We start from the raw sequence: 14,416 nt of genomic DNA, 5'->3' as shown, positions 1-14,416 counted from the left end.
GTTGTAAAGTGTATGGTCATGCATCTTGGTAGAAGGAATAGAGATGTATACTATTTTCGAATCTGAGAAAAAATTCAAAATTCAGAGATGCAAAGCGACTTGGGAGACCTTGTGCAGGAACCCCTAAAGGTTAACTTACAGGTTGATTTGGTGGTAAGGAAGGCAAGTACTGTGTTCACATTTATTTCGAGAGGACTAGAATATAAAAGCAAGTATATAATTCTGAGGCTTGATAAGGACTTGGTCAGACCACACTTGGACTAGTGTGAGCAGTTCTAGGCCCCTTATAGAACCATAGAACATTACAGCACAGAAACAGGCCTTTTGGCCCTTCTTGGCTATGCCGAACCATTTTTCTGCCTAGTCCCACTGACCTGCACCTAGACCATATCCCTCCATACACCTCTCATCCATGTACCTGCCCAAGTTTTTCTTAAATGTTAAAAGTGAGCCTGCATTCAGCACTTCAACTGGCAGCTCATTCAACACTCCCACCACTCTCTGTGTGAAGAAGCTCGCCCTAATGTTCCATTTAAACTTTTCCCCCTTCACCCTTAACCCATGTCCTCTGTTTTTTCCTCCCCTAGCCTCAGTGGAAAAAGCCTGCTTGCATTCACTCTATCTATATACATCATAATTTTATACACCTCTATCAAATCACCCCTCATTCTCCTACACTCCAGGGAATAAAGTCCTAACCTATTCAACCTTTCTCTGTAACTCAGTTTCTCTAGTCCTGGAAACATCCTTGTAAACCTTCTCTGCACTCTTTCAACCTTATTAATATCCTTCCTGTAATTAGCTGACCAAAACTGCACACAATACTCCAAATTTGGCTTCACCAATGTCTTATACAACCTCACCATAACATTCGAACTCTTATACTCAATACTTTGATTTATAAAGGCCAATGTACCAAAAGCTCTCTTTATGACCCTATCCACCTGTGATGCCACTTTTAGGGAATTATGTATCTGTATTCCCAGATCCCTCTGTTCTACTGCACTCCTCAGTGTCCTACCATTTACATAGAAAAACATAGAAAATAGGTGCAGGAGTAGGCCATTCGGCCCTTTGAGCCTGCACCGCCATTCAGTATGATCATGGCTGATCATCCAACTCAGAACCCTGTACCTGCTTTCTCTCCATACCCCCGATCCCTTTAGCCACAAGGGCCATATCTAACTTACTCTTAAATATAGCCAATGAACCGGCCTCAACTGTTTCCTGTGGCAGAGAATTCCACAGATTCACCACTCTCTGTGTGAAGATGTTTTTCCTCATCTCGGTCCTAAAAGGCTTCCCCTTTATCCTTAAACTGTGACCCCTCGTTCTGGACTTCCCCAACATCGGAAACAATCTTCCTGCATCTAGCCTGCCCAATCCCTTTAGAATTTTATACGTTTCAATAAGATCCCCCCTCAATCTTCTAAATTCCAGTGAGTATAAGCCTAGTCGATCCAGTCTTTCTTCATATGAAAGTCCTGCCATCCCAGGAATCAATCTGGTAAACCTTCTCTGTACTCCCTCTATGGCAAGAATGTCTTTCCTCAGATTAGGAGACCAAAACTGCACACAATATTCTAGGTGCGGTCTCACCAAGGCCTTGCACAACTGCAGTAGAACCTCCCTGCTCCTGTACTCGAATCCTTTTGCTATGAATGCCAACATACCATTTGCCTTTTTCACCGCCTGCTGTACCTGCATGCCCACCTTCAATGACTGGTGTACAATGACACCCAGGTCTCGTTGCATCTCCCCTTTTCCTAATCGGCCATCGTTCAGATAATAATCTGTTTTCCTGTTCTTGCAACTAAAGTGGATAACCTCACATTTATCCACATTAAATTGCATCTGCCATGAATTTGCCCACTCACCTAACCTGTCCAAGTCATCTTAGCATCCTCCTCACAGCTAACACCGCCGCCCAGCTTTGTGTCATCCGCAAACTTGGAGATGCTGCATTTAATTCCCTCGTCTAAATCATTAATATATATTGTAAACAACTGGGGTCCCAGCACTGAGCTTTGCGGTACCCCACTAGTCACTGCATGTATTTACCTTGTATATTCTACCTTGGTTTATCCTTCCAAAGTGAAATACCTCGCACTTGTCTGCATTAAATTCCATCTGCCATTTGTCAACCCATTTTTCCAGCTAGTCCAAATCCCTCTGGAAGCTTTCAAAACCTTCCTCACTGTCCACTACACCTCCAATCTTTGTATCATCAGCAAATTTGCTGATCCAATTTACCACATTATCATCCAGATCATTGATATAAATGACAAATGACAATGGACCCAGCACTGATCCCTGTGGCACACCACTTGTCACAGTCCTCCACTCAGAGCAGCAACCCTCCACTAAAAAGTCTGCAAAGTAAATTCCAATTGCTGTAACTGAATCAAATGCTTTTTCAGTGTCCACGCTCATCACTATTGCTTCGATTTTATTTTTTTGTATATGATCCATGATGTGAAGTGTCCTTCATATATTGTCTTGTGTTTGGCATTGTTGTATAAAACCTGTCTAATTGTTATGTCTCAGTATGGGTAGAAACTCTTCTAATCGTTTGGCCATGATGGAGGTAAATAATCTATAATCTACATTAAGAATGGATATTGGTCTAAATAACCTGCATTCCATTTTATCCTTGCCTTCTTTCAGTATAGCTGAGATTGTGTATAGCTGAGAGAAGTGCTGAAGAAATGGAATTGAAGTGTTGAAGAACGGAAAGGTTACAAAGAGACTTGGTCAGTTTAGGAGAGTGGGCAAAGAAATGGCAGATGAGATACAATGTTAAGAAATGTACAGTTGTACATTTTGGAAGAAGAAATAATTGGGCAGATTATTATTTAGATGGGGAGGAAATTCAAAAATCGGAAGTGCAAAGGGACTTGGGGGTCCTCGTGAAGGATACCCTAAAGGTTAACCACCAGGTTGGATCGGCAGTAAGGAAAGCGAATGCTATGTTGGCATTCATTTCAAGAGGAATAGTGTATAAGAGTAAGGAGGTGTTGATGAGTCTCTATGGGGCACTGGTGAGACCTCATTTGGAATACTGTGTGCAGTTTTGGGCCCCCTATCTTAGAAGGGATGTTCTGATGTTGGAGAGAGTTCAGAGAAGGTTCACGAGGATGATACTTGGAATGTAGGGACTAACATATGAGGAGCATTTGTTGGCTCTTGGACTGTATTCATTAGAGTATAGAAGAATGAGAGGGGATTTAACAGAAACTTTTCGAATGTTGAAAGGGTAGGACAGAGTAGATGTGGAAAGGCTGTTTCCCTTGGTGGGTGAGACCAGGACAAGAGGCCACAGTCTCAGAATTAGAGGGTACCCATTTAAAACAGAGATGAGGAGAAATCTTTTTAGCCAGAGGGTCGTGGATTTATGGAATTCGTTGCCACATGCAGCTGTGGAGGTCCGATCATTGAAGGTGTTTAAGGAGGAGATTGACAGGTATCTAATTAGTCAGGGTATCAAGGGATATGGGGAAAAGCTGGAAATTGGAACTAGATGGGAGAATAGTTCAGCTCATGGTGGAGTGGTGGGGCAGACTCAATGAGTCAAATGCCCTACTTCTGTTCCTTTGTCTTGTGTGATCTTGTGATTATAACTTCCTTCCAACTGGGTGGCATTTGTGCCTTTTTTAGAGCCCAGTTCAGTGTGGGGAGTAAGAAAGGAATTAACTCACTTTTAAATTCTTTGTACTACTCTGCCATATACCCATCTGATCCTGGTGACTTGCTTAATTTAAGCCTACTAATTGCAGCTTTTAGTTCAACTGGAGCTATGTCAGCAGTCATCGTTCTATTCTGTTCTTCGCTTAAAATCGGTAACTCTAGAGAATTCAGGAAGGTGTCAGTTTGGGTTATGCTTCCCTCTGGAACTTTGGAATATACAGTTTTGTAAAACACTTCAAAAGCTTCTTGAATTTCACTTAGCTTATTTTTTTTAATCATTTTTGTTCTAGGATCCCTAATTCTATGAATTTTTCTGCTATCTTTTTTTTTTCAGTTTCCACACCAGTATTTTCATAGACTTGGATCCACTTTAATAATGTCTTTGTTTCAGAAACATTTAATTTTTCCTGATTTCTTGTGTAGTTAAACTATTAATTTCATTCCTAATTTTTAAAATTTCCTCTAATGTATCCTGTGCCAAATTCAATTTGTGGTTTTTTTCTAGTTCCTTCATCCTAGTTTGTAATTCCTCTAAGGTTTTATTCCTTATTTTTTTTCTAATATGAACATATCACTATATCACTATCATTTTCCCGCTTAAGACAGCCTTCAGAGTATCCAATAGAATGGGAGGTGATACAGACATTCACACTACACACTGCATCCGCAAAGCAAACAGCATTATGAAGGACCCCGTGCACCCCTCATACAAACTCTTCTCCCTCCTGCCGTCTGGGAAAAGGCTCCGAAGCATTCGGGCTCTCACGACCATACTATGTTTCTTCCCCCATTATCTTTGAATTCTAAGTAGAGATCAATTTTTAAAGTCAACCTAACCTTATGGCTCTTCCAGAGGGTGTGAGGGCTGTCTTCGGAAAACTCACGGTCTCTTCCTGATATACTTCTCTCGCCCTCCTCCCGTCCCCTGCTTTCTCAATTCTCTCACTATTTCCCAAGCAGAGTGGGATAGCTGCTCAGCCAGGCTTTCCCTCGGTTTGATTACGCTGATGGGCAACCCTCTGGCCTTCATGTCTGTACTCACCTCTTCCACTGTCTGATACAGTTGGATCCCATCTTCATAAAACACTCACAGTTTAGCAGGGTACGGAGTTTGGAATCTAATCTTTCCTTGCTTTAATATTTGCTTTACTTCAGAATATTTTTTACATTTCTGCAGGACCGCCGGGGGGTAATCTTGATCAAAATATATTAATTTCCTGTCCAAAAACACCCTTTTCTTTCCCCAGGCCCTTTGGAGAATCTCTGCCTTGGTATTGTGTTGAAGGAATCTAATTACTATTGAGTGTGGCTTATCTTCTCTGTCTCCAGTAGGCCACAGGGCGAGCTCAAGATGCGCCCTCTCAATTTCAAGCTCCATAGTCGAAGGAATCTTCAGCGTGTCCCGCAGCAACTTTCGTACAAACTCCATTATAGACAAACCCTCCGCTCCTTCAGGAACATTGTATATCCTGATATTTTTCTGCCGTGATCTTCCCTCCTGGTTGAGCAGTTTACTTTCTTTTTGGTTTAATATTTTTATCGTCTTACTTAGTATCTGTTCCACGTTTTGCACGCGATCTTCCACCTTCTCAATTCGTGTCTCTGCCGCCACTATTTTTTGATTGATGTTGGCAAGCTCTGATTTGATATCATTTAGTTGCTGTTTTATATCTTTTTGGAATCCCTGTATCTCTTCCAGAATTTTGATCATATTTGCCGCTTCGCCTGAACGAGGCCTATCGTCAGCCTTTTTACCACGTGTTTGGGTAGGAGAGCCGCTCGCTGCACCCCTCTCGTCCACAGGCTCTGCAGTGACGCTTTTTCTATCTACATTCCCTTTCCCCATTCTTGCCCCCCACCTTATCAATTCAGATATTTTTGAAAGATCTTATATTTGATGGATTAATGGGGCAAAATATGCGTTTTTCCGGAGGAGCTATTGACTTAAGCTGCCATTCTGGACGATGACATCACTGGAACCCCCCCCACCCAACCTTCTACTCTTCCTATTGTAATATTTTTGGAACTAATTGAACTTCTGGGAAAACTAGATACAAGGCAATGAATCGGGTTAGGTGACAAATCAGATCTCTTGGTAAGTGAGCATTTTGGAGACAGTGACCAAAACTCCTAGTCCTTCAGCATAACCTTGGACAGGATAGGAACAGATGGTATTGGAATGTACTTAAATGAGAGAGGGGTAATTATGATGCTATTAGGCAGGAATTTGAAGCATAAATTGGGAAAGGATCTACTCAAGGAAATGCACAAAGGAAATGTGCAGGTTTTTTTGGGATCACTTGCATGGCTTTCTTAATAGGTCCATTGAGGCAGGGAAATGGTGGTAGTGTGAAGGAACTGTGAAAGGTGGAACATCTATTCAAGTGAGTAAAAAGCATACTTTAGGTTTAGAAACCAAAGATTAGACAGTGCTCCTCAAAGTTACAAGGTATCCAGGTAGGAGGTTAAGAATAGATTTAGGAGAGCTAGGAGCCATGAGAAGTTCTTGGTGAGGCAGATGAAGAAAACCCCTCAGGCATTCTGCACATGCGTGAAGATGAACAGCATGACTAGAATCAGTGTAGGATTGATCAGGAATAGAAGAGGAAACATGTGCCTGGAGTTGGAGGAAGTATGGGAAGTCCTTAATGAATACTTTGCTTCAGTATGCATCAGTGGGAGGCCTTGATGAATGTGACATCAGCATAGAACAGGCTGATATGCTAGAATATGTCAACATTAAGAAAGAGGATGTATTTGAAACTTGAAAATCATTAGGATGGATTAGTCCCTGGGGCTAAACAAGATATACCCCAAGTTACTATGGGAAGCGAAGGGAGAGATTCGTGTGTCTCACTGGCCATAGGAGTAGTGCCAGTGAACTGGAGGATGACAACAGTTATTCCTTTATTCAAGAATAGTTACAGGGATAACCCTGGGAATTATAGACCAGTGAGTCTTACTTCAGTGGTGGGCAAACTATGGAGAGGATTCTTAGAGACAGAACTTACAAGCATGTGGGAAAGCATAGTCTGATTGGAGATAGTCGACATGGCTTTGTGAGGGGCTGGTCATACCTCACAAGCCTAATTGAATTTGTTGAGGAAGCAAAATATAGCAAAGAATTTAAAGCAATGGATTCAGAATTGGCTTGCCCCTAGAAGACAGAGGAAGGTAGTAGTTGCAGGGTATTCTTCCTGGATGTCGGTACCACAGGGACCTGTTCTGGGAACCCTGCTCTTTGAGATTTTTATTTATAACTTGGAAGGATGGGTGAATAAGTTTGAAAGATAACACAATGACTGGTGGCATTGTGGACAGTGTAGAATATTGTCATAGATTACAACTTGACATTGATAGGTTGAAGAGCGAGGGTGAGAAGTGACACATGGAATTCAAACCATCAATGTGTGAAGTGATTCACTTTTCAGGGTTGAACTTGAAGACAGAATGCAGGGTTAATGGCGGGATTCTCTAGTGTGGAGGAACAAAGAGTTCATCTGGTTCACATCCATAGCTCCCTCAAAGTTACAAGATAAGCAACTTATAACCATATAACCATATAACAATTACAGCACGGAAACAGGCCATCCCGGCCCTTCTAGTCCGTGCTGACGCTTACACTCACCTAGTCCCACTGGCCCACACTCAGCCCATAACCCTCCATTCCTTTCCTGTCCATATACCTATCCAATTTTACTTTAAATGATAATACCGAACCTGCCCCTACCACTTCTACTGGAAGCTCGTACTTGTCTTCTGCTTGTCTTAAGAAGGTATATTGTGTTGGTATACGTTAGTTGGGTAACTGAATTCAAAAGGTACGAGGTTGTGTTCCAGCTCTATAAAACTCTGGTTAGACCACATTTGTGTTCAGTTCAGATCACTTCATTGTAAGAAAGATGTGGAAGTTTTAGAGAGAGTGCAGAGGAGATCCAGCAGGTTGCTGCCTGGATTACAGAGCATGTCTTTTGAGGATAGGTTAAGCAAGCCATGACTTATCTCTTTAGAGAGGAGGAGGATGAGGGGTGGCTTGATAGAGGTATACAAGATAATAAGAGGGATAAATAGAATGAACAGACAGACTTTTCCCAGGGGGGAAATGGCTAATAAAAGGGAGCATAACTTTAAGGTGTTTGGAGGAAAGTATAGGTGGATGTCAGGGGTAGGTTTTTATATAGAGACTGGTAGGTATGTTTGAACACACTGCCAGGAGTGGTACCTTAGGGGTATTTAAAAGACCCTTAGATAGGTACATGAATGAAAGATAAATGGAAGGCTATGTGGGAGGGAGGGTTTTGATTGATCTTGGAGTCTGTTAAAACAGGAGTCACCAACCTTTTTTCAAGTCAAGTCACTTTTATTGTCATTTCAACCATAACTGCTGGTACAGTACATAGTAAAAATGAGACAACATTTTTCAGGACCATGGTGTTACATGACACAGTACAAAAACTAGACTGAACTACATTAAAAAAGAACAACACAGAGAAAGCTACACTAGACTACAGGACACCACAGGACTGCATAAAGTGCACAAAAACAGTGCAGGCATTACAATAAATAATAAACAGGACGGTAGGGCAAGGTGTCAGGCCAGGCTCTGGGTATTGAGGAGTCTGATGGCTTGGGGGAAGAAACTGTTACATAGTCTGGTTGTGAGAGCCTGAATGCTTCGGAGCCTTTTCCCAGATGGCAGGAGGGAGAAGAGTTTGTATGAGGGGTGCATGGGGTCCTTCATAATAATGTTTGCTTTGCGGATGCAGCGTGTAGTGTAAATGTCTGTGATGGCGGGAAGAGAGACCCCGATGATCTTCTCAGCTGACCTCACTATCCGCTGCAGGGTCTTGCGATCCGAGATGGTGCAATTTCCGAACCAGGCAGTGATGCAGTTGCTCAGGATGCTCTCAGTACAACCCCTGTAGAATGTGATGAAGATGGGGGGTGGGAGATGGACTTTCCTCAGCCTTCGCAGAAAGTAGAGACGCTGCTGGGCTTTCTTTGCTATGGAGCTGGTGTTGAGGGACCAGGTGAGATTCTCCATCAGGTGAACACCGTGGACCGGTTTAATATTGACAATATTCTTGTGGACCAGCCGACGGGGGGGCAGAGATGTGGTGTTAATCATGACTGGAATACAGCGATACTCGAAGGGAGTTCCTTATGTCCGGTCTATTCCACATTTTAGTTTTCATGGCTCTCAGCACTTTCTTCTGTCCCGCTTGCTCACATTTTTTCCACTCAAAAAACTCAACGGGTTTGTCTTCAAGTGCAGGGCGCTTGGACTCAAGGTACCGAAGCAATTTTGATGGCTTCATTGCCTCATTAGACAGCCTCTGGGTCCAAACTCCAGCCTCTGCCCGCCGCCAGATGCCTTGGCCAGGTGCAGCTGGTTGTGGGTGGGGTGAGAGGATAAGGTAAGGGCTGGAGGTCCCTGTACCGGGCCCGCAGCGGTCGCAGTCCAGAGAGAGCGACCGACCGAGCGAGGAGTGCGGCAGGGCACGCGCCCGCCCACCTTGTAGGTAGGTAGGATCTATTGGCCGACAAAAGTTTGGCTCGAGGGATGACTTTCAGTAGATGACAGTGAGGTAGCTGCTCTGCTACTTACGAAACCCTGAGCCCACATTAGGTCATCTGTGAATATTTTAGCACTGGGTGTCCCCACGAACATTCGGTGTGGTAAACAGTTTTAGAGACGGCGCCCATCTGTCCGCGCTCCAGGCCAGTAGCATTGGCACTTCCCGCCGGCTGCATGAGGCCAACCAGTGATCCCTGGCGCGAGGGTATCACTGCATTTAGGCAACTGATGACCTCGTGTGGGTAATAACCTCGCGTGTATTCAACAGTGGGTGTGACAGGGAATGAGGAAAGGTGCAGCTGACTCATATCATTTCGTATCACCAAATCATATTGTTTCCTCGTGGCCCGGTAGCAGATGCTTTGCTTGTTGGTTGGTTGGGGACCACTGTGTTAAAGTGTCGGCATTGTAGGCCGAAGGGCTTGTACTGTGCTGTACTGTTCTATGTTTTATGTTCTGAAACAGAATGGATAGTAGTTTTTATGTGGTGGTAAATAAAGATTATGTTTGTTTAAAAATAGGAGCTAATGGCTTTGAAGGAGATTCTCAGCTGCAGGGGGAGATGAAATGAGGTCAGATGTGTGGGAGATGGAAGGAATACGAGTGAGGGCATAGTTGTGGAAGGGAAACTCCCATTTCTGAAAGAAAAGAGGGCATCTCGGTTGTCCTGGACTTGAACATCATCTTGAGGACAGATGTGGCAGAGGCGGAGAAAATTGAGAACGCTTTTACAAAGTGACAGGGTGGGTAGAGGTACAGTCAACTAGGTGAGAGAGGTGTTAGAGACAAGTAAATTTGAGGAAAGTATTGAAGATGGGGGCAAAGATGATGAGATTGGTGAGGTACACCAATGCAGTCATCAACGTAGTAGAGAAATTGTTGGAGAGCACTGGTGTAGACTTTGAATATAGATCATTCCACATTGTCAATGAAAAGGCAAGTGCAGTTGGTATCTATGCAAGTACTTTTTGGGAGATTGCTGATTCCATTGTACTCAATCTTTGTATGTATTAAATGATTCCTCTCTCTAGACATCAAGTTTTCATCCTTTGATTTTTTTTTTATTTTGTATTTTTCAAGGATTCAATAACTTACACACTAAATGTAATTAACCATGATCTCATCAGAGTGTACATGAGCAAGTTCTTCTTTAGGCTGAATTTCAGTCTCTGACCCATAAATGAAAACCTAGTATTTCACCAAGTGCACTGCACAGCTTTCAGTTTTGCATCTGGTTCTCAGGCTTGAAAAATATTTGATTCATTGTACCTTTAGCTTCCCTTAATCATGTGACTTTCTCTACTCTTCTCTTTACAGTTCCGATATAAGAAACGAGTGTACAACCAGAGTCATATAGAAGAGAAACAATTGGCCAAACTCCACACAAAGGTAGGTGCTGCTTATGTTCTGAAATTGACAAAGGTGCTACAAATATTAAATTACAAACAGGAAAAAAATCTGCAGGCACTGGAAATCCTAGCAGCGCACACAAAATGCTGGACAAACTCAGCAGGCCAGGCAGCATCTATGGAAAAGAGTATAGCTGACGTTTCGGACATGATGGAGGGTTTTGGCCTGATATGTTGACTGTACTCTTTTCCATGGAATCTGCCTAGCCTGATGAGTTCCTCCAGCATTTTGTTTGTTGCACAAATATCAAATTGATCGCACCTCCAGGACTGTGCACTGCCAGTTTCATAGTTTGCAATCTACCCCAATGATGCTCATTTTTGTGGTATCTAATGTTTTCACCTCATTGGATCTAACTCATGACAACTGTTTGATGACTGTAGCCTTCTATCTTTCATGTTGGTGTCAAAGATGACATTTCCTTAGCTGTCTTGATGCAAAGGGAAGTTTATTATTACTTTTTTTCTCTTTCCTATCTCCTTATCCTACTGAAGGTTCAGACTTCAGCTATTGGCAGTACTGTTCCTATTTAGTGGTTTATCAGTTGCTGTGCTAGACTAGAAGCAAATACCAGAGACTGCAGTTTGCATTGGTGTGTGCTGCTTTTGCTTTACCCAGAAGCCACTTAAGTTTCTCAAGCATTTTCATAAAACAGTGTATAGTGCTAATGTTATGAGAGTGCATTCCATGCAGTCTCACGCTATGCTAACTTATCAATTTGTGAGATTGAGCAAATGTATTCAAAGCATCAACCATGAAGAAAATACATCGGACCTTTGTCCAGCACAATCTGTTCAATGATAAATTCCTCTGTTGCCCCCATGGATCTGTATACATCACAAATTACTTGCCATCTTTCTGCTTTTCTTTCCTACTACTAGAATGATTCACAATCTTTTTTGTACATCAATTTTATCTTCTATATGTGAAGTACATATGCAGGTCTTGCATTTCTCTCTTCATAGATTTGAGTACGAACATTCATTTTCCTCTTAGAAAAAAGTATTTAGAAGATGTGATCTCATCTTTCACGTGGGAACAATTTTTACAGCTTTGTGTCAAGTGATATGCCCGACTGTTGCTTTCTGATCGATGGCTTTGTTTCAGACAAACCTTCACCATGTTTACTTGTTCCATTTTTGTGAGTTAGTGCTATCTTTCCAGCAGGAGGAATCAGGTGTTTCTGTGTCAAATGTCTATCAATCTCCACTTCAAACAAATTTAATGATTCTATATCTGCAGTACTGTGGAGTGGAAAATTCCAAGAGTCATAATATTCTGAGACAGGAATTTCCACCTTTACACCAGCTTAAATTGTTACTCCTTGATGAGTGCTTGATGAGTCATATTACTAAAGGTCTTTAAGTTATCTTCAGAATTGGATGTGGTCACCTTGATGAAACATCTGACTTTTGACCTCAGTAATTGATTGTTGTGTATGTATTATTTTAGTAATATTTGAGTAATATTGTAAATTTATTGTTTGAAGCATTCTTGTTTGTTTAAATAATTAATTACAGGTTGTATGCAAAATTACATGAATAGTATATGTCATCACACGTCCATTTCATACTTGCACCTTGCTAAAAGTAAATGCACCCCTCTCACTGGGTCCGTACACGAACTTGGCTCGTTAGCTATCCCTGCTAACAGCCATGTGGCTCAGCAGTAAGAAGGCCACCTTTCATAAGCAATATACGTCTAAAGTCAGTATGATTTGGGTTCAAGCAAACAGGAAAGGTGGGATGTTCCAGGGAGGAACATGAATTGTAGTGAATGCTGTGTAAATACTGCTCCATGCAAAGTTATCATCCACCTGAAAATTAACAGATTGTACACCAGCGTAAAACTACAAAAGAAATATATTTACCAAACTTTCAACTGTTGCAAACAGTTATAGAGAAAGAAAAGAAAATGAGTAGGGCTCATTACAGTTAAACCAATCTAACTGTACATATAAACACTGGAGCTCATTTCTGGAGTAGTTGGCTGTATCGCTTATTCACACGCTGAACCCACAGTCTGTGTGAAAGTACCCGCCACGGTCTAACTTTCCTCAAAGATCATCTCTACTGAGCTGGTTCCCTTGGGAGTATTGGTACTTCCTCCTTGGAGCCATTCATCTGCACAAAGCACTTCTTACAAGGGGGACTTTCCTTCGAATGGCATTCTGCAGGATCTTCCCTTGTGCCCCGCTCGGCAGCTCCTGCCAAAACAACACCCAAACCAGACTACTATTCTTCAGAAATCTGCTCCTGCCTAGCACTTCTGGATGTTCCACTGGACAGAAAGTTATAACATGTATCAGGACAACCCTGACTGGCTGAAGATCCACACTTCTAACTTGGACAATGTGGCTCCTTCTCTTTAGACAAAGCCAAAACTCTCATACCAGCTGGACACACAACCTTTACTGAAAACTGCTAAAGTGAATGACTATGCATTTTCCAAATTGTATTTAATTTGCCACTTTCTTGCCCATTCTCCTCATCTGTCTAAATCCTTCTGCATCCTATCTTTTTCCTCAACACTACCTGTCCCTCCACCAATCTTTGTATCATCTGCAAACTTGACAACAAAGCCATCTACTCCATCATCTAAATCATTTATATACAGTATAAAAACAAGTGGTTCCTACACCGACTCCTGCGGACACCACTAGTCACCGGCAGCTAACCAGGAAAGGATCCTTTTAATCCCACTTGCTGCCTCCTACCAATCAGCCAATGCTCTAACCATGTTAGGAACTTTCCTGTAATACCACGGGCTCTTAACTTGGTAAGCAGCCTCATGTGTGGCACCTTGGCAAAGGCCTTCTGAAAGTCCAAATATACAACATCCACTGCATCCCCTTTCTCTATTTTACTTGTAATCTCCTCGAAGAAATCCAACAGGTTTGGCAGGCAGGATTTTCCCTGAAGGAAACTATGCTGACTTGTACTATCTTGTCCTGTGTCACCAAGTACTCCATCACTTCATCCTTAACAATAGACTCCAACATCTTCCCAACCACTGAGATGAGGCTAACTGGTCTGTGATTTCCTTTCTGTTGCTTTTCTCCTTTCTTAAAGAGTGGAGTAACATTTGCAATTTTCCAGTCCTCTGGCACAATGCCAGAGTCAAATGATTTTTGAAAGATCATTTCTAATGCCACCACAATCTCTAATGCTACCTCTTTCAGAAACCTAGGGTGCAGTTCATCTGGTCCAGGTGACTTATGTACCTTTAGGTCTTTCAGCTTTGAGCACTTTCTCTCTTGTACAGTAATTGCACTCGTTTCTGTTCGTTCACACACTACATCAGGCATATTGCTAGTGTCCTCCACAGTGAAGACTGACAAAAAATACTCATTTAGTTCAGCAGCCATCCCCTTGTCCCCCATTATCATGTCTCCTACCTCATACTCTAGAGGTCCTCTATTCACTCTCATTTAGAAACATAGAAACATAAAAAACCTACAGCACAATGCGGGCCCTTCAGCCCACAAAGTTGTGCGGAACATGTCCCTACCTTAGAAATTACTAGTCTTACCAATAGCCCTCTATTTTACTAAGCTCCCTGTACCTATCCAAAAGTCTCTGAAAAGACCCTATTGTATCAGCCTCCACCACCGTTGCTGGGAGACCATTCCACGCACTCACCACTCTCTGAGTAAAAAACTTACCCCTGACATCTCCTCTGTACCTACTCCCCAGCACCTTAAACCTATGTCCTCGTGTGGCAACAATTTCAGCCCTGGGA

The 14,416-nt window shown here is 42.4% G+C and overlaps 1 protein-coding gene across 3 annotated transcripts in view; it reads left to right on the top strand.

Moving 5' to 3' along the window:
- Positions 1-14,416, top strand: part of shank3a (SH3 and multiple ankyrin repeat domains 3a) — a 1,154,364-nt gene that overhangs the window by 440,022 nt on the left and 699,926 nt on the right. For all 3 annotated transcript variants that reach the window (XM_073066894.1, XM_073066893.1, XM_073066892.1), the window contains exon 5: positions 10,583-10,654. In XM_073066894.1, the coding sequence (XP_072922995.1) occupies positions 10,583-10,654 (72 nt within the window). The remainder of the gene's footprint in view (positions 1-10,582; positions 10,655-14,416) is intronic.

Source organism: Hemitrygon akajei, chromosome 14 (assembly GCF_048418815.1).
Source record: "Hemitrygon akajei chromosome 14, sHemAka1.3, whole genome shotgun sequence".
NCBI classification, from domain to species: Eukaryota; Metazoa; Chordata; class Chondrichthyes; order Myliobatiformes; family Dasyatidae; genus Hemitrygon; species Hemitrygon akajei.
The sequence above is the reverse complement of the archived record's forward strand: the minus strand, read 5'-3'. Positions and strand labels throughout refer to the sequence as shown.